Below are 19,162 nucleotides of genomic sequence, written 5' to 3' on the forward strand. Positions count from 1 at the left end.
GTATGCACACGCACGCACGCAGAACCCCCATGCAAGTGCACACGCGCGATGCACCCCCGTGGAGAGACACACACACCGGACCGCGCTGGGGTTCAGCCAGGGGCACCCCGGGGCGGGCCGGTGGGCGAGAGGAGGACGGCCCCGGGGCAGAGCCGTGGCCAGGGCAGCCAGCCCTGCAGATGGTGCTGCTCGCCGGGCCGGGCCGGGCCGGGCCGGGCGCTCCCTCGCTGCCGGAGGAAGCAGGAAGAGCCGGGCTGGCAGCCGGGGCGGAGGCCGGGCAGGGCGCGGCGGGAGCCGGGGGCGCGGTCTAGGGGCTCTCTGCGGCCATGGTGAACCTGGGGCTGTCGCGGGTGGACGACACCGTGGCTGCGAAACACCCGGTCGGTGGCAGGGCCCGGGCTGGGCTGGGCTGGGCTGGGCTGGGCTGGGCGGGGGGGCTCAGCCCCGGCCCTGGGGGTTCGGGTGGGGTGGGGTGGGCTGGGCTGGGCTGGGCAGGGCGGGGGGGCTCAGCCCCGGCCCTGGGGGTTCGGATGGGGGGGCCCGGGCTGGGCTGGGCAGGGCAGGGCTGGGCGGGGGGGCTCAGCCCCGGCCCTGGGGGTTCGGGTGGGGGGGGCCCGGCGGGGCAGGGGCAGGGGCCGGGGCAGGGCGCACGGTCCCGCGGCGGAGGGGGCTGGTGGCCGGGGGCTCGCGGGGAGCAGACCGGGGCTGTGCGCTGCCCCCAGCCCGGGCCAGGACCTTCCGCTCGGCAGCAGCCCCGGGCTCGAGCGGGCCGTCCGCAGAGCCCGGGGCCAGGGCAGCTGTGGGGTGAGGGGCCGGGGGCAGGACCGGCTCCGAGAGGTAGGGCCGGGAGCAGCTGTCGTTGCCCTGGGCACGGCCGGGTGCAGGTGTCCTGCAGTGAGCAGCGGGGCGGGGGCAGGATTTGCCCCTGCAGGCACTGAGGGACGTTAGCGGACCCCGAGCCGCCCGCTGGCAGGTGCGAGCAGGCGGGTGATGCACCCGGGAGGGACAGGTGAGCTCCCCGGGCAGGTGGCTGGGGCGGAAGCCAGGTGCCGGGGCCGCTCAGCGAGAGGGACCTGGGGGTCGCCGTGGGCGGATCAATGCGGGGCCCAAGGAGAAGCAGGTTCCGGCGCAGCGAGGGAGGAGACTCGAGCCCAGGGTTTCCTTGTTTGTCCTTTTCACACCGTCTCGTCTGCTGCCCCCAACTCCCTTTCCTTGCTGCTGTTCCAGGGGCTGCAGGAATACGCTCTGTGCCAGTCCCACGCGTTCATGAAGGGCATCGGGACCTTTATCACAGGTAGGGTGCAGCGGGCGGCCCTCCTGCTGCTCTGCAGGCAGACACAACCTGTTGGGGCCACTGGGCATCACGGGGCCTGGGGAGGGAGAGGCCAGGTTGAGGGTCTAGGGCACGAACAGCCATCTCCCCCAGCTCGTTGGCTCTCAGACTGCCCATTTGCATCCCCCCAGCTCATCCAGCTCCCAGCAATGGACCGGCCGGAGCACTGGGGTCTGAGCCAGAGCTCTGGGCATCTTCCTCTCTGAAGGGCTGCCCTCCTCCCTGTCCCCCTGACTCTGCAGAGTTTTGCTGGGTTTAGCTGGAACTGCAAGAGGGACCAGTTCAAAGCCCAGATGCTCAGTGTGACTCCTCCCCGGGGGCCGAGCCTGCAGGCGTCGCACTTCATGCCATGCTCCCATTAGAGCTATAGGCCAAACTGGGTTGGGGCTGTTGGTACCTGGGTGAGAGTCCGTGGGAAAGGCAGGGCACCGCAGGAGTGATTCAGCGAGTGACACTCCTCCCCCAGTGCCCCAGCCTAGCACTACGGGCTGCCATCTTGTGGAGGAGAAATCAAAGCAAAGTCTCATCCATGTGTAACTATCTTCCATCCCATGGGACTTTTGCAGTAGTCAGGGAATTAACCTGGCCACTTTCAGCTGGGTTATTGCATCCTGCCCCCCTACATTTTCCCGCAGCTGCAATTGGCTCTGATATTCGCAAGCGTGTTGTATTAATGGGAGTGTTGTAAGCAAGAGACAAGAAGTAATTCTTCCGCTCTGATTAGGCCTCAGCTGGAGTATTGTGTCCAGTTCCGGGTGCCACATGTCAGGAAAGATGTGGACAAATTGGAGAAAGTCCAGAGAAGAACAACAAAAATGATTAAAGGTCTAGAAAACATGATCTGTGAGGGAAGATTGAAAAAATTGGGTTTGTTTAGTCTGGAGAAGAGACGACAGAGAGGGGACATGATAACAGTTTTCAAGTACATAAAAGGTTGTTACAAGGAGGAAGGAGAAAAATGGTTCTCTGTAACCTCTGAGGACAGGACAAGAAGTAATGGGCTTAAATTGCAGCAAGGGCGGTTTAGGTTGGACATTAGGAAAAACTTCCTAACTGTCAGGGTGGTTACGCACTGGAATAAATTGCCGAGGGAGGTTGTGGAATCTCCAACATTGGGGATTTTTAAGAGCGGTTAGACAAACACCTGTCAGGGATGGTCTAGATCAGGGGTTCTCAACCTTTTTCTTTCTGAGCCCCCTTTCCCCCAACATGTTATAAAAACCTCCACGGCCCCCCTGTGCCACGACTCTTTTTCTGCATATCCAGTAGATTAAAAGCCAGGGCTGGCATTGTGGGGTAGCAAGCAGGACAAGTGCCTGGGAGGCCCTGCAAAGCTAAGTTGCTCAGGCTTTGGCTTCAACCCAGGGTGGTGGGGCTCAGACTTCGGCATCAGCCCCAGGCACCAGTGAGTCTAACGCTGGCCTTGCTCTCTGGCTTATTTTGGCAGACCCCCTGAAACCTGCTCATGGCCCCACAGTGGGCCATGGACCCCTGGTTGAGAACCACTGGTGTAGATAATACTTAGCCCTGCCATGAGTGCAGGGGAGTGGACTAGATGACCTCTCGAGGTCCCTTCCAGTTCTATGATTCTTCACTTCCTGTCCTAAATTGTTACCCTGGAGGGGCTGCATTCAGTGTTGGCTGAAGGGATCCCTGTACTGTAGTGTTAGGAATGCTTGTTCTGTGCTTTGGGGTCTCTGGATGGAAGGCACTATCACTGCCATTTGTTAGATTGCGGTGGTGCCCACTGTGTGCCGGGCACCTTCCAAACCCAGAGGGAGATGCAGCCCCTGCCCGGAGGAGCATGCAAGCTGCAACAGAGAGGTCAGCTGCAGTAACTGCATCCACACTCACGCGGGTCTCGTATTAACAGGCATCGGAGCAGCTTTCGTTCTTCAGAAGCTGATCAACAAGAAGCTGCCCTACCCCCTGCAGTGGAACGTGCTGCTGTCTGTAGGTCAGTCCTCAATGCGCGCTGGGCCTCTCAGGCAGCCCCCATCCCCCAGGGGTTCCATCAGCGGGGCAGGCATGTTACGCTCTTAACAGTCCAAGGTCCTGGGGTTTGCCTGTAGTTCACGAGAGCCAGGAACAGGACTCACAGTTCTGTCTTACCAGAGAAGGATCCTCGCTCCCACCTGTGATGTAGTGAAATCCCTGCTTCCCTTTAAAGTGCTCAGACTGACTCAGGCCACCTGCACTCCCCCCCCCCCCCCCCCCCCCCCCCACACACACACCAGTGAGCATGTTTGCAGTGACACCGGTGGACTTCCCGGGGATCACTCCTGGTTCACGCGGGTGAGCAAAAGGCGACTCAGAAACCAACAGCCCTTTTCACGCAGCCCCAGTTGTTCTTTACAGAGAGCAGGACCCCACCTGCTGGGACACCTTTGCTTCCCATGGGACTTGGAAACACCCCTGCCTGTTGGTGCTTTCAGTTGCAGGTTCAGTTGCCAGCTACGCCGTGACCAGGATAGAGACCCGGAAGTGTTCCAACCTCTGGATCTACCTGGAGACAGGGCAGTCCCCGCAGGGAGTGGCCAAAGGTGAGAGGCATTCACTGCTGAGGCAGCAGTTACCTGCTGTACTTGGGGCTCCGTGTGGCTGGTTTCACGTGGGCTGCATCTCCAGTTCTGAAGGGTCCTGCCTTGGCTCCACTAGCATCTTGTGCTTTGTCGTTTAACCAAAAATCGCTGTATAAATCCCACACACCTACGAAGCCCAGGCTGGAATTCCAGGCCTTCAGCTCTTGCGCTCGAGGAGAATCCCCCTAATTGGCAGCAGCGCGAGGTCGTTTATCCTCTCTGTGGATCAACTGCTGGAGACGCCATCCCCGAGGCAGCCGCGCACGCAGCCAGTGCAGTGCAATGGCTCCCATAGGCCCCCTGTGTTTGCCACGCTTTTGACACGTCCATGGGTGTCTGAGCGGGTCCTCATCCAAGTTAGGGGCTGTCTCATTGAGGAGGGAGAGATGGTTTGGTTCTGGTTTCGGGTTAATTCCTAGCGCCTCTCCTGGGGGATGGGATGGGATGGAATGGGCTGAGAACCCCCCTACATTAGTGTCCTGGGGTCATGCTGGTCTCTGATCACCTTGTAAGGTGATACTATGACAGCAGGGAGCACAGGGAAACGCACCCAAAAGCAGGTGCCGTAATGATTCCCCTAGACTGCTTGCTGAGTGCGGGTGTGTCTCTGCTGGGGATCCCGAGAGCCTGGTGTGCTGTCTCACTGAGTTACACCACGTGGGGGGTGGGTGTTTTTATCAGCGTTCCTGGCCGGTCTGAGTTCTAAATAGCTTTCTCTCATCTGTTGCAGAAAATCTCCACAGTCCAGATCCCACAGAGAATGCAGAAACGAGGATGAGGAGAAACAAATATGGAGACGACATGGAATAGCTGGGGGAGCCTGGAGCTCCGTCCCGACTCCTTTACAACTTGTACTGTGTGTGACCGGGGCTAGAGCTGCATTGCGACACCTGGGGAGCGAGGAACGTCCCCTCCACTGCCGATTCATGAGGCTCGGGGAAGTGCAGGGAAGGATTTAGGGTGGGATGGAGGTAGGGTGTGCAAAGCCCAGACGGACTTTGTGTGAGCAGCAAAGGTTGGAAAAGTAATACAAATATATAGCTAAAAATGGACATTTTGGACAAAGTGAAGTTTAGGGGTGGTCGGAGAGGGGGAGGTATGGGGGTACAGAGAAGGGGGAGGTATGGGGGTAGCATGTGAAATCACTGTGTGGGGGGTGGCAGCAGCTACTGCAGGGGAAAGGCTGATGTAAATGCCCAGGGAGGCAGGTATCCCCCAGAGTGGGCTGGAGGATCCCAGTCACGCTGCTGGGCCTGTCCCTGCCCTGGGGGGTCTGTTCTGCCCTCAGTGCTCACGTGAAACGTCCAGTAGCATCAATAGCCTGTACCCTCACTGACTAGGAGAGAGGACACCCCCATCTTTACCGCTGCACTAGCGGGAGTTCTGGGTCCATATCAGGCCATCTGACCCCCGCCCTGAGCCCTGCATCGATATTACCCAAGAACTACGTGGAGAGAATAGTCAGGTTGCAAAGTCAAGTGCTTGGAAGTTTGGAAAAGCCTGAACTAAGGTTGTCTGTGTAAATGAATTAGTCATTTCATCTTCAGAGCAGGGTCTGAATAGCGTGCAGGAAGAGGCCTAGGGCCACTGCACAGCGAGGAGAAGGCTGGCTGTTCCTGAAGTGAGCCCCGGCACCGAAGGAGGCAGGGGTCCTGTGGAAACTGTAGCATGAGAGCAGGTGATTAAAGACGGTCTCGGGGGGCGGGGGGGATTTGGGTTGAACAGGCGACTGTAACTTTGGCGTGCTTTGCAACCTTAGTAATGGTCTGTTAACTCCTGGGCTCTGTTCTTGCGTCGTAGCCACTGTTCTCATTATCCCAGGCTAGGTGCTTTATGCTGGGGCTAACCCTTCCGATTGTCATGGTCTTCTTGCCTCCAGGGGAAGGACAGCCAGTCAGGGACACCACCTGCGACCGGGCCAGCTCTCCTTCGCCCCACAGGAGAGTTCACAGAGGGGAGGGTGTCTGGCCGATATCATTTTCACAAGAGAGGAGGAAGGACCCCTGCAGCTCTGAGCCCACACTGCTCCTTCCTCCCCTGTCCTGAAGTGAAAAGTGTGGGTCTGCTCTTCCTCCCCTGCCTTCTAGACCCACCCAGTTTACACAAGGGGTGAATGGCAAGGAACCTGGGCTGCTGGGCTCTCTTGGCTGCTCCTTTCCCTCTGGCTCTTGGTCCAACCTCCAGGCTCCCTTTCTTGGAAACCCAGACCAGGGAGGGGGAAAGAAGAAGGCCCATGAGAGAACCGGACCAGTGGAAATACGGCACAGTAGCATTGCTCTGCCATGCGTACCAGAACCCCATCAGTGCGTCTTAGACCTGCCACCCCCGTCCCGTGCCCGCACCCCGTGCCCAGCTCTGTCAGTGCCCCTGCAGCCTGCACCTACCGCTTCGATGCCTGCATAAGATGTTCAGGTGGACTCCAGGAACAAGGGCGGGTAGAGGGATATAGCAGCAACATGCCACACCAAGAGCCCGGCACCTGGTGTTAGAATCGGGGGCTCCAGAATTGAGCCCCTGGATTAGACAAGTAAAGGGGCTCCATGATCTGCATTCGCCAGTGCAGGCAGAGTGACACTTAAGAAACTCTACCCCCCACCCCTTGGGAGGAGTCTCATGCCTGGAGGGAACGTGGAGCATAGACAAACCTCACCGAAGGGCTTCTTTGCAGGGAAAACTGCACTGTGGAACTCAAAGTGGCTCAGAACAATCCTGATAAACTAGTTTCCACACAGTGGTTGGTGCAATCCCAGTTTTACGGCCCAAAAGCAATGGTAAGAGCACCTGCCATCCCCCCAACGCCCCCTTCCGTCCAGGCATGGTGCCGTGGCTGTGCCCTGCCTTCATTTCCCACTTCGGGCTGTCAATAGGCTCAGCAGGAGTTTTATTCATTGAGCAGCGCCCCCTTCTGGGGGTCTGATTTGTTAACGGAAATCCAAGAGACCAGAGTTCATAGCAGGGCAGCAGAGTCTATCAGTTCCTCATCCAAGCCCTTTACCTGCCAGGCAATCTTCACGTGGATTCCTTCCCTGGAGCCAGGGCCTGCCGGCTGACTGCACCTCTCCTCCCAGCAGCACCCAGGCTGCGTCTCCTGCAGCTGGCAGCGAGATCTCTTCTCCACGTTCCTTTCCCTGGGAGCTCCTCTCTAACTGACCTTTGGTGGTAGTTTGTCAGGTACAGGGGCTCATTAGCCAGCAAGCCACCTAGGCAGTTACTTACTTACAGGTGGGCTGAGCAGGGCCCTGACTTCCCTTAAAGAGGCCAGCCACCCTGTGACAGCCATGCTGAAAGAACATGAAGGTTGCAAGTCAAGCACTCAAAAAAGTTGGGGAATGCCAGAATTAAGGTTTGCCATGCAACCTTACATCTCTCCCTTTTGTGCACACGTTGTGCTAAAGATGTTAATCACATGATCACATGCTATTTTATCCCCACAGGACCCCAGCCTCATTCAGTGCACAGAATCTGCTGGAAAATAATCAGGGTTGTGTAGGGAGGAGGCTAGTGTCTGTGAGACCCCTGCTGCATTTGTTGCAGAGGCTGGAAGGTGTTTAGTGAATACGGTCAGGATCTGCAGGAAGATGCAGGACGGGCTCTGTCCTGGAGCTCTGGCTTCTAGCCAAGCCTGTGCCACAGAGCTCCTGTATGATGTTGGGCAAGTCACTTAAACCAACATTTTCTGAGATGGCTACTGTGTGGTACCCAGTGTGAGACCAGGGGGAGAGGGGTCTTATTTGCAGAAGGGCTGAGCCCTCCCAGCTGCCAGTGAAGTCAGTGGAAGCGATGCTTTGCCCATGTAAAGTGCTTTAATCTCTGTGTTAGTTCCCCAGGTGTAAAAGGAGGCTAACGCTTCCCTCCCCCCACAGGGGGGTTGTAAAGAAAAATTAATCATGCTGTGTGAAGAGCTCTAGAACTATGAGGAGAGCAGCATAGACAGCCCTGAGGAAACTAACAATCCTGCGTGCCGTGCCGGGTTTGAATGGTGTGCAGTAAATAAGGCCCGGGGCTACACCGTGACCAATGCGGGTAAACAGCGGTACTGACTAGCAACCCATTCAGCCAGTGCCGCCTGTCCTGGGCCCTGAATGAGGCACGGCCCCGTAGAACACAGGCTAGGTGATTGGGGCCCTGAATGAGGCACGGCCCCGTAGAACACAGGCTAGGTGATCGGTTCATTAACACATAGGGTCGAGGGCTAAAGAAAGGCTGCGCCGGCACCCTGGGTACAGCATTTTTTGACTTCACAAGCTTAACAAAAAGTTTAACTGACTGGTTTGGATTGTAAGTATCAGCATTCAGCTTGCGGCCAGGTTGGCCTCGTCATGCGAGGCGCTGTATTCCAGTGACTGGAGTTCCTGCCTCTGGATTCACAGCCTGTTAATTTCACCCCCTTTCGCCTCGTGATGGGTGCTTGGTTCCTGCTGTGACCTCCTCTCTGGAGCTCACGCAGACCCTTTGCCCCCATGTTCCTGGCTCCCCCAGGAAGAAGCCTCGAAGGACTGGGGAGAGATGCAGGGCTCACAATTCCTCCCCCACTGGGCGTAGTCATAGTTTCCCCAATTCACAGCAGTCTGGGTCTGACCCTCCCTCGTCAGGGCACTGAGGGGGCCATTTCCCAGCAGGGCTGTATCTGTGATTGCCCCACCAGGCCTCCCCACTGCATTTTGTGCCCGTTATTTTTCACAAGGCTGCTCTTGCCTTCTCTCCGCTCCTTGGTGCCATGCTCACTGCTGCGCCGATATCGGCCTCCTGCTCCAGCCAGGCTCTGCCCTCCTCTTACAGCCTCTGTTCAGCAACACTCTAGCCCTAAGGTCTAGTGCACCTCAGTGGCAGGACTCCTGGGTTCTGGTCCTAGCCCTGCCACTAATGCATCTCACGAGCTGGGCTAAATCACTCACCCTGTCTTGGCCCTAGTTTATCACCCACTCGAGAGAAAAGACAGCTCACTGCTGAATCACTCCAGATTCAGTTTGACCCAAATGAGAGCCAAATATCGTCTCCCCTTTCCAAACCTCAGGATACTAAACTCTTATGTGCCCCAGGCGGAGAGGACCGAGGCCCCTGCAATAGCAGGAAACTGATTCAGGTGATGATGCCCACAGATTCCTTGCTCCACACTGCAGAGGAAGGAAAAACACTACCCAGGTTCCTGCCAATCTGATCCGGTGGAAAATTCCTTCCTGACCCCAAATCTGGCCATTAGTGTAACCCTGCGCATGGGGGCAAGCAGCCAGCCAAGCCTCTTGGAGTAGAGGAGTCACTATACCACCGCAGAGGGGTGGTTATCTCAGCTGTTTGTCGCCCATACCAGATGCTTCAGAGGAATGTGAAAAATCCCCAGCATGCATCTGACCATTTGTGCATGGGGAGCAGTGGGGGAGAAATTCCTTCCTGAGCCCTGAAGGTGGCTGGTTGAAGTCCTGAAGCATGAGCTTGGGTTAAATTCATTGTCTTAATGCCGAGCTGCAAGTGTTCCGAGCATGGCGAGGGCAATGCAGAACTTCCTGTTCTCTCCATGGCCTAGAAGGGAGGGTCCAATGCCCAAGTCCCGCTCTGCCAGCTGGGCAGCCACTTAGCTCTTCACAACCCCCTCCCCTGGAGCTACAATGCCCTTTGTACTCCCATGGCAGGGGCATCAGCCACCTCCATCCATTTGCCCACTCTGTACCCCCTGGCTCAGAGCTCCTTTCCCTGGCCCTGACACACACGTCTGCTGTGGGCTGTCTAGGCGTTTGGTACCTTTATGACGGCCCATCTGTAACCCATGAAGACAATTTGCCCCCGTCCTCTTAACTAACAGTGAAGTATTTACCTGCCCCTCGTTGGCTCAGTAGGGCTTTCCAGAAGAAAGAGGGTCTCTTGACAACTTTCTGGTCGACACTTGTTTGCAGGAGGCCCGGGTTTTTAAAAATCCCAAACCAGACACACAATATAACATTTCCATCTTGTTTTAATAAAAGTTTCATGAGCAGAAGAGAGGCAAACGGATGGAGTCAGTAAGGGGCAAGTAATCACCCAACGTTGGCTACCATGGGTCAGGGAGAAGCCTCCTGTTCTCCACTTCTCTTTGCATGGCCAGCCCCGCTATGTGGGTTTGTGCTGCAGAATGGGGTTGTCTACAAAGGAGGAGTAAAGACACCCACAGCGTCATCCCCTCCTTTGTAAAAGTAATCTGGAGGAGTGAGCTGGACCAAGTCTACAACCCGTCCAAGGAACGCGGCCAGATTGTCTGAAGAGCAGAGTCAAAGCTGGCCCTGTTTGTTAGGGGACAGTCATTGGTGGGGACTTGCCATCTCAGCGGCTGGCCAGAGCCCCTGAGGAAAATGAAGAGGTTTGTTAAAAAACACCCACTGTCAGTAAAAACAGGGTGTCCCTAGTAGGTATCTCATTGGGTCTGAACTGCACATTGGAAAAATCCACACTGGGGTTTCAAGTAAAGAACTCTCTTGTCCTGAAGATACGCCCAGAACAACGGCTGTCCAGTTGTCAAATCACAAGAGAACTGCCTCCGTTTGTCTCATTGGCTTGCTAAAAGTGGCAGCTAAAGAGCTGGCCCTCGGACAGCACCATCTCCTCACTGGAAATGGGGCTGAGCCGGGGTGAGCCACAGAAGGAATCAAAATCAGCCAGTGACTGAAAAGGTCTGAGGCACAAAACTTGTTTCAAGACTTTGCTGTAAAGTTGATTGAACTGGCCCTGTGCTGCCCAGCAGACTAAAGCAATTAGAGACCGAGCACCCCCCTTTAGCGCAGTCAAAGCCAAAACCCGTCCTGGGATGTGGTTACAAAAAAGCGATGACTTCTTAGGCAAAGGATACAGAAGCGGAAAGTGAATTTTTTTAGAGCAACAGAGCGTCACTGGTTTAACGTGTGTAAAGTAAAGCAGCAGAGGGATTCGCAGGAATCCGGCCCCTGGGCTGCAGTTCCTATCATGTTTGTTAAGTGTATTGGGGAGAAACTCGAAACAACATTAAACTGCGTCACGCAGAGAGTGAGGGTCAGTCTGTGGTACGAGTGTTCAATATTTGTGGACTTAGGGAGGAGATGATTAGCTCTGGGTTATGAGTAGCGGGGAAGGCCATTTTGGTTTAAACTGATTTTTTGTAACTAAGTGTCTAAACTTCCAAACAGTAATCACAGAGTTATTGCTGGGTGTACTCTCCCTACACCATCCCTGCGGTTCTGATTGGAATAGATCTTCCATTGTTGCTTAAATTGATTGGCATGTAACTGGACTGGCAAACTGCAGCATCCCTACCATCTGAGTAGTGAAATAACCTGCTTAGTGAACAGACTGAGGATATAAATTTATTAGTGGGATTATAGTTTGTGATAATTTCACCACTGTGCAATTATATTTAGTATAAGCTCTTACTCTGCAGAGAGCTGATCTTTCCATCCTGATAAGAGAATGTTACACAGTCTTGACATTTCAAATTTTCAAATATTGACCTGGATTTTATCAGCAGCAATTTCTCTTCCACTTCTTTGGAAATGTGTGTATTTCAGCACTCAGAAACAGAAGTGCCAGCTCTGTGCTTTGGCTAAGCCGCACAATATTTTGAGAACCCCCGACAGAGGTGACACCGTCAACTGAGCTCCCCAAAGGCATAACTATCGCATAGGCTGCCTGTTGTCCTTACAAGGGGTGCAATCCCATCCAGTCACAGCAGCTCTGCTGCAAGCTCGGAGCTCTGCCTCAGGAAACGTTTGGAAGAGCTCAGTGTTATACAGTCTCCACCACCCTACCGCTGTCTCGGGGTAGCTTCCCTTTAACAAAGGTTATTTGCTGTTTCATCTAAAATCCTCCTGTGGGTTTACATTGTTACGTTGTTAGTTTTTGTGATCATTAAAACACACAAATCCCTGTCTGATCTTATCTAGAACTAAAGACAGACCCTCCCTGTCCCCAGGCTGATGAGGCTGGGGGTGCAGGGCCGGTGCAATCACTAGGCAAACTAGGCGGTCTCCTAGGGCGCCAAGTGGTTGGGGGCGGTGGCACGGAGGCGAGCTGGGGCACGGGGGTGCGGGGAGGGCCTCCTGCAGCAAGTAACGGGGGGGTGGGGGGTGCACAGGGGAACCGCTCCCCGCCCCAGCTCACCTATGCTCCGCCTCCTCCCCTGAGCTCCGCCCCGCTCTGCTTCTCTCCTTCCCAGTCTTGTGCGCCAAACAGCTGGTTTGGCATCGCAAGCCTGGGAGGCGGGAGAAGCAGTGGCGTGCTCGGGGAGGAGGCGGAGCGGAGGTGAGCTGGGATGGGGAGCTGCTGCACGCAGCTCCCCGGGCCGAGGGGAGGGGGCGGCAGTGGGGAGCTGCCGCGGGGGGGCTCCCCGGGCCGAGGGGAGGGGGCGGCGGTGGGGAGCTGCCGCGGGGGGGCTCCCCGGGCCGAGGGGAGGGGGCGGCGGTGGGGAGCTGCCGCAGGGTGGGGGAAGGGGGGCAGCGCAAGCTGGAAGTTTCGCCTAGGGTGTGAAACCTCCTTGCACCGGCCCTGTGGGGGTGGAGGGTTTGGGTCTCAACATGCCCTGCCCCGGTGTGTCTTAGCTGGCAGCTCAGAGAAGGTCTCAGGGCTGTGCGAGGGAGCCCTGAGAATTTTCTCCATCATGCCAGGGGGGTGGTTTACAATGCTCCCTAAGGTACCCAGGGCACCCCCTGTTGAATTACACACCTGCTCAGGCTCCACCCCCACCCTAAATCTTAAAACTTCCCCCTCGGCAGGCAGGATTGGCTAGGAGCAGCGCCAATTGTAAACAAACAAAAGAGGCCACACACTGTGTTGTGGTCCTAAGAGTGGAAGCCCCCCCAGATTGTCAGAGCCTGTCCTGGGCAACACTGCTCTGCAGAGATGGAGGGGCTTCCCGGGCCTGGGGAGAGCTGAATAGCACTGAGATCAATGGCCAAACTCCCAGAGACTTCCTGGGGGCTGTGATTTGGTCCTTGCTCAAGGAGGATAGTGCAGGTCCATGGATAACACCCAGGACCACAAGTCACAAATTCCCGGGAAGGGATAGGACAGGTCTCCAGGTAGGGGGGCTGGAGGGAAAAGCCTTCCAGAGATGCTTAGGTAAGTAACCCTCTCCACCATGAACCCCACCCCCTTGGATGTGAGTATAAAAACCTCCCTTCCTTTGCACAGAGCCAGTTGCCTGCTGGCTGTTGCTGTCCGTTTACTTTGTGTCTGGTCTCCGTCTGCTGGCAGGCAAAGGAGGATGCCCCGGATCTGGCTATCCAGGCTCTGACGCTGCTCCAGGATGCACCAAAGGGGATGCACTAGGAAACCATTTACATTTGCTCCTCATGCAACTCCCTGGGTGTCAGTTCTCCTCTTCTGTCCGCTTCTCCGGCTTCCAATCAGGGACAAAAGAAAGGCAACAGGACTGGTTTCCCTCAGGGCTACAAACAGGCAGCGGGGAGGGACAGGGCCTCCAGGAAACGCTCACATCTGAAGCATGTAGGATGTTGGGTCACCTGCCAGGATCAGTAGCGCTCATGTCAGCTCCAGGGAGCCATGTCTCTTGGCCTCTTCCGCCCACCTCCTACATGGTGCGGTGCTGCTTGCCGGACCGGAGCAGGCAGAATGCTGTCACCAGTGCCATCAGGATTACAGCCACGAAGAGGAGGATGAGGACAACCCAGGAGCTGTAGTTCGTGCCCTTTCGGAAACCCACTTCGTCAGCCGGGATCATGTTGGTGAGGTTCAGCATGTAGCCCAGGGCCCAGCCGATGGAAGTGTCCCCAGCCTGTGAAAACAGCAAGACAAAGCAGCTCAGAAACTTGCTAGTAACATTGCCTCATGAGGGTATGTCTACACTGCAGTCAGACACCTGTGGTGGGCCCCTGCCAGCTGACTTGGGCTAAGGGGCTCGGGCTAAGGGGTTGTTTCACTGCAGTGTAGACGTTCCGGCCTGAGCTCTGGGACCCTCCCACCTTGCAAGGTCCTAGATCCAGGCCTCCAGCCTGAGCCCAAACATCTACACCACAGTTAGCTTCTTAGCTCAGGCCCCGTGAGCCAGCTGGCATGGGCCAGCAGCGGGTGTCTAGCTGCAGTGTGGATGTACCCTCAGAGGCTAGGAGTAGCTGCAGTAGCAAAGGGAATCACCCATTGCCCTGCCTGTTCCCTCCACTGCTACTGTGAGTGACCCTCTCCTGGTCTCTCTCATCATCATCAATTCTTAGCCCTCGCTGATCCTGAGATCTGGGAAGGCTTCACAACGGTGGGCAAAGCCCAGCTGCATTGCCAAGGTGGGGCAACGGGAGGCCCAGAAGACCTTTGACCCTCAGCAAGCCAGTGAGGTGAATAGAACCCAGGCGTCCCCGTCCTTTGCTCCATTCCCAGGACCCTGCTGCCTTTAGGCAACCGAACGAAGCAGGTCTGGAGGCCAGTGCACAGCCCAGCGCTCAGCTACTGCCATCCTGGCGGTGCCGGAGGAATAAGGGGAGCACGTGGAACAGAGCTGCTGGTGCTGCTCCTGGGCAGGGCTCCTCCTTCTGCCCTGCTCCCTATGCAGTGCTGCCTGTTTTCTTCGTCCCTGTGGTCTGTTTACAGAGGAACTGGGCTCAGCAGGCCAGATCCTGATCTTTTTTACACCAGAGTAAATCCAGTGTAACTCCACTGATCTCAGCAGAGCCACTCCTGCTTTACACTAGAGTAACTGATATCGAAATCTGGGCTGAGTTTACATCCTCCGTAGTCAGGAGTTATTTTCTCCCTGGGAAAAGGCCGCATGAAGTTCAGCACGATGTGGCCTGTTCCCCGCCCAAGGCTAAAGAGGTGTTTAAGAACATAAGAACAGCCCTACTGGATCAGACCATGGTCCATCTAGCCCAGTGTCCTGTCTCCAACGGTGGCCAGTCACAGAGCTTCAGGGGGAGTGTACAGAACAGAGCAATTCTGGAGAGATCCACGCCTGTTACCTAGCCCCAGCTTCTGGCAGTCAGAGGTTAGGGTCACCCTAAGCATGGGGCTATATCCCTGACCATCTTGGCTATTAGCCATTGATGGACCTATCCTCCGTGAACTTATCTAGTTCTTTTTGGAACCCAGTTATACATTTGGCCATCACAACATCCCCTGGCAGTGAGTTCCACAGGTTAACAGTGTCTTGTGTGATAAAGTCCTTCCTCTTGTTTGTATTAAACCTGTTGTCTGTTAATTTCATCTGGCGACCCCGGTTTTTGTATTGTGGAAAAAGGTAAATAACACTTCTCTATTCATTTTCTTCTCACCATTCATGACCTCTATCTTATCCCGCCTTAGTCATCTCTTTTCAAAAATGAACAGCACTAATCCTTTTAATCTCTCTTCAGACGGAAGCTGTTCCATACCTCCGATTATCTTTTTTGCCCTTCTTTGAACCTTTTCCAGTTCCACTATGTCCTTTTTGAGATGGGGCGACCAGAACTGCACACAGTATTCATGGTTTTATAAGGTGGCGTTGTGATATTTACTGCCTTATTTTCTATCCCTTTCCTAACAGTCCCGAACGTTCCATCAGCCTTTCTGCTGCTGTGCACTGAACGGAAGTTTTCCGAGAACCATCCACAACGTCCCATTGGCCATTTCTCCTCCTCTGAGGCATCTTCTCTAGCTCACAGAAGTAACATCCATTTCAACTAAAAGCAACTGTCCGACCTGGGCACCCGTCAGGATCCCTGTCCCTGCGAAAAGCCTTCACTCAAGCTCATTTCCTGCAGGGATCCTGGCAAAACCCATCAGACTAGGGCTTCCCCATGTCATATGTTGGCAAACAATGAGAGAGACAGACAGCTGCTGCATGGCAGAGCCTGGCTAATGGCGGGACCCCATCTGGGCCAAATACCAACCTTTTTCTGGAAGGCGATGTTGGGGAAAGAGCTCTCATCAAAGTGGTAGCCCTTGGTGATCAGCAGATAAACAAAGTTGGCAACCGTGCAGTAATCCGGCAACCACTTCTCCTGCTTTGGGGCTTTTAGCCACAGCTGGCCACCATGGACGGGGAAGAAAGAGGGGACAGAAAGAAAAGAGATGAGTCCTCCCTGCTCTGGCCCATCAGAATCAGTTATAGACCCTTCACAGGGAGGGGGATCTGGGATGGGGAGGCGCAGGGAAGCTGCAATTACAACCTTCTTCCACCAGGGGCGGCTGTGGCCTCCTAGAATCATCGAATTGTAGAATATCAGGGTTGGAAGGGACCTCAGGAGGTCATCTAGTCCAACCCCCTGCTCAAAGCAGGACCAATCCCCAACTAAATCATCCCAGCCAGGGCTTTGTCAAGCCTGACCTTAAAAACCTCTAAGGAAGGAGATTCCACCACCTCCCTAGGTAATCCATTCCAGTGCTTCACCACCCTCCTAGTGAAAAAGGTTTTCCTAACATCCAACCTAAGCCTCCCACACTGCAACTTGAGACCATTACTCAGGGCAGCGGGCTCATGGGCCAGAGCAGACAGCTGCGGAGATGGAGGGGGCAGAGGCTGCTTTCCTCACAGCACCCTGCCCATGAGGCCAGTTAGGAGGCACAGGATATGTGTGTGTGTGTGTGTGTTGGGGGGGTGGACGGATGGACAGAGCAGGGCACACAGGGGTGCTGGGGGGGGGGTCATGCACATGGGTTCATAAGGGCTAGTCGTGGGGACAGACTCGGGCAGGGACACAGGAGTTGGTGGGTGACAAAACTGAGCCTGGAGTTGAGTGGGGGTGCAGGGCCACATGGGGACTAGGGTTGCCAACTGTCTAATCGCACAAACCCAAACACCATTGCCCCGCCCCTTCCCCATGGCCATACCCCTGCCCCACCCCTTCTCTGAAGCCCCACCTCCCACTCCCTTGCTCTCCCCCACCCTCACTCATTTTCACCAGGCTGGGGCAGGGGGTTGGAGAGCGGGACGGGGTGCAGGATCTGGGCTTGAGGTGTGGAGCTGAGGGGTTTGGAGTGTGGGAAGGGGCTCTGGGCTGAGCCTGAGGGAGGGAGTTGAGGTGCAGGAGGGGGTGTGGGCTCTGGGAGGGAGTTTGGGTGTAGGAGGGGGTGAGGGGTCAGGCTCTGGGAGGGATTTTGGGTGCGGGACGTAGGCTGGGGCAGGGGGTTGAGGTGAGGGGGGTGGCACTTACCTTGGGCAGCTCCTGAAAGTGACCGGCACATCTGTCTAGCAGTGGCTACTAGGTGGCAGGGCCAGGGGTCTCCACGTGCTGCCCCAGCCCACAGGCACCACCCCAGCAGCTCCATTGGCCACAGTTCCCTGGCCAATGAGAGCTGTGGAGTCGGTGCATGTCCCTGTGGCCCCTGGAGGAGGCAGGGGGTTCCCATGTGCTGCCCCTGCCTGCAGGCTCTGTTTCTGCAGCTCCCATTGGTCTGCCTTAGCCCTGCTGCGCCGCCGGACTTTTAGCATCTAAAATCTCCCAGTTTGGCATCAGTAGCCTCTGGGAGATAGGGCCTGATTCCAGGAGACTCCTGGTGAAACTGGGAGGGTTGGCAACCCTAGTGGGGACAGCGGGTAGTGGGGGTGCAAGGACACATGGGGATGGGAGGAGTGGGGGTGGATGGACACACGGGGATGGGAGGAGTGGAGGCATCTGAGTGGGGGTGAAGGGACACACGGTCTCCTCCCCCATCTGACCTTGGCCTGCCAGTTGAGGACGAGGCACCGAGTCAGCCTGGCCACAGTGTGGCAGGGGAAGGAGGCAGAGCAGTGCAATCTGGACCTGCTGCCTCTCTGCTCAGCCACCAGCCAGCTGCCCACGTCCAGCCATGCCATGCTGCCGCTGGTCCCTGGCCCACCACTTCAGGTGAACCCCAACAGGCAGGGGATGGACCTGGCCACCGGGGAGCCAGTCTGTGGGGCATGGTGGGGATGGAAGGGAATTGCCCCCAGAGGTTCAAGTCGAGACTGAGGACATCTGAGATCTGTCCTGTATTTTTGAAATACAATGTTGGCAGCCCTACTGCAATACCAAGGGGTTGGAGACATCCTAGCCCAGTCCTGAGTCCTGGAGCTTGTGAGATATAACAGGATCCGCAGCCCATGCTATTTTGGCTGCAGGCCTATAGGGCACGGAAATCCAGGCTGGCCTCCTAGATCGTCTGACACCCATTAGACTAGCCCTCTGCTGCCAGGGCACTCACCTCGGTCCAGCTGGCACTGCAGATGGCTTCGGCAGCAGCGTTAAGATCATCTGGTGAGGCCACGCGTCTCTTCATCACTGTCTGGATAAAATCCACCGTGTAGAAGAAGGCAGAGAAGGCCTGATGCCAGGGAGAGAGGAGGTGAGAAAGCAGAAGCTCACTAGCACAGCCCTCAATTTCCCTGCTCAGACACAAAGGCCGGGCTTGTTGATTCAATGTGGGAGCAGAGTTTGGGGTATGTTCACCTCACCCGCAGGGGGCAGCGCTCTTGCTGCTAACCACTGCGCTGAGCATACCCAGGGCCCCATTCCCATTCCAGCAACCTTCTTGCACCTGGAGCCTAATCCTCCAGCTGCAGGATAGAAGGGGCTCCCATAGCATTCAGTAGGAGACTCGGGCTCCAGGGCTCTGGGCTGCCCCCATGCACAATACCCTGGAGGCAGCACCAACAGTCAGAGGCTGCCGGCTGCCCACTAGACCTGCAACCTCGGGACACTTACAATGAAGTTTCCCGAGAGGTCGGGCTGGAAAACCCCGTCGAAGGAGCAGCTGGAGAAGCCACAGCTGGTGAAATTGAAGAGACTGTCCACGTGCAGGCGGCACTGGGCTGCGTCCCCGGATCCGTCCATGCCGATGGTACGTTGGGGATCGTAGCTGTCAGGCTTCTCAGCTGCCGTGCAGGGAGAGTTGTAGACGTCTTGGAGCAGGAAGTTCCTTTGATAGCCTTTGGGCCAGCAGGGGTTGGACACATTTGTTTTGTAGCCGCCAGCCTGTTGGGCAAAGAAAGGGTACCACCCAAGCCTGTCTTTGTCTGCAGCTACCACAGCCATGAGGCGGTCTAGGGCCAGGCAGTGCGGTGTAGTGGGTGGAGTCAAGGACTGGCATTCAGAAACACTGCCCCCCAGTTCTGCCCCTGATCCACCGTGCATCACGGTGAGCCAATCATGTCCCTGCTGCATGCCTCAGTTTCCCCAGCCGTAAAACAGGGGGATCCGCCCTCACAGGGGCTGCAAGGTTTCAGTAGTGATGGTGCTCTGACAAGATAGTGTCCAACCCTATGTGTCCATGGCTGTCTCTGAAGGCAGGGAGGTGGCAGCTCAGCCCCGGAAGATGAGTAACTCCTAACTGGCACAGCCTATGCTGGCAACAAAGAGCAGCG

At 56.2% G+C, this 19,162-nt stretch overlaps 2 protein-coding genes across 2 annotated transcripts in view; one reads left to right on the plus strand and one right to left on the minus strand.

The window, feature by feature from the left end:
* The first annotated feature begins 57 nt into the window (after positions 1-57).
* TMEM141 (transmembrane protein 141) lies at positions 58-4,987 on the plus strand. Its single transcript, XM_073314534.2, has 5 exons — positions 58-380; positions 1,228-1,294; positions 3,207-3,290; positions 3,769-3,876; positions 4,646-4,987. Exons 1-5 carry the CDS (start codon positions 327-329, stop codon positions 4,723-4,725), a joined length of 393 nt encoding a protein of 130 aa, XP_073170635.1. The 5' UTR covers positions 58-326; the 3' UTR covers positions 4,726-4,987.
* A 4,857-nt stretch (positions 4,988-9,844) lies between these two features.
* Positions 9,845-19,162, minus strand: part of ENTPD2 (ectonucleoside triphosphate diphosphohydrolase 2) — a 45,574-nt gene continuing 36,256 nt past the window's right edge. Inside the window, exons 6-9 of the mRNA XM_073313981.2 lie at positions 18,504-18,773; positions 18,004-18,123; positions 15,729-15,863; positions 9,845-13,645 (exon numbers count right to left, since the gene is read on the minus strand). Of these exons, the coding sequence (XP_073170082.1) occupies positions 13,442-13,645; positions 15,729-15,863; positions 18,004-18,123; positions 18,504-18,773 (729 nt within the window). The 3' untranslated portion in view covers positions 9,845-13,441. The remainder of the gene's footprint in view (positions 13,646-15,728; positions 15,864-18,003; positions 18,124-18,503; positions 18,774-19,162) is intronic.

This window comes from Lepidochelys kempii, chromosome 16 (assembly GCF_965140285.1).
Source record: "Lepidochelys kempii isolate rLepKem1 chromosome 16, rLepKem1.hap1, whole genome shotgun sequence".
In the NCBI taxonomy this organism is placed as follows: domain Eukaryota; kingdom Metazoa; phylum Chordata; order Testudines; family Cheloniidae; genus Lepidochelys; species Lepidochelys kempii.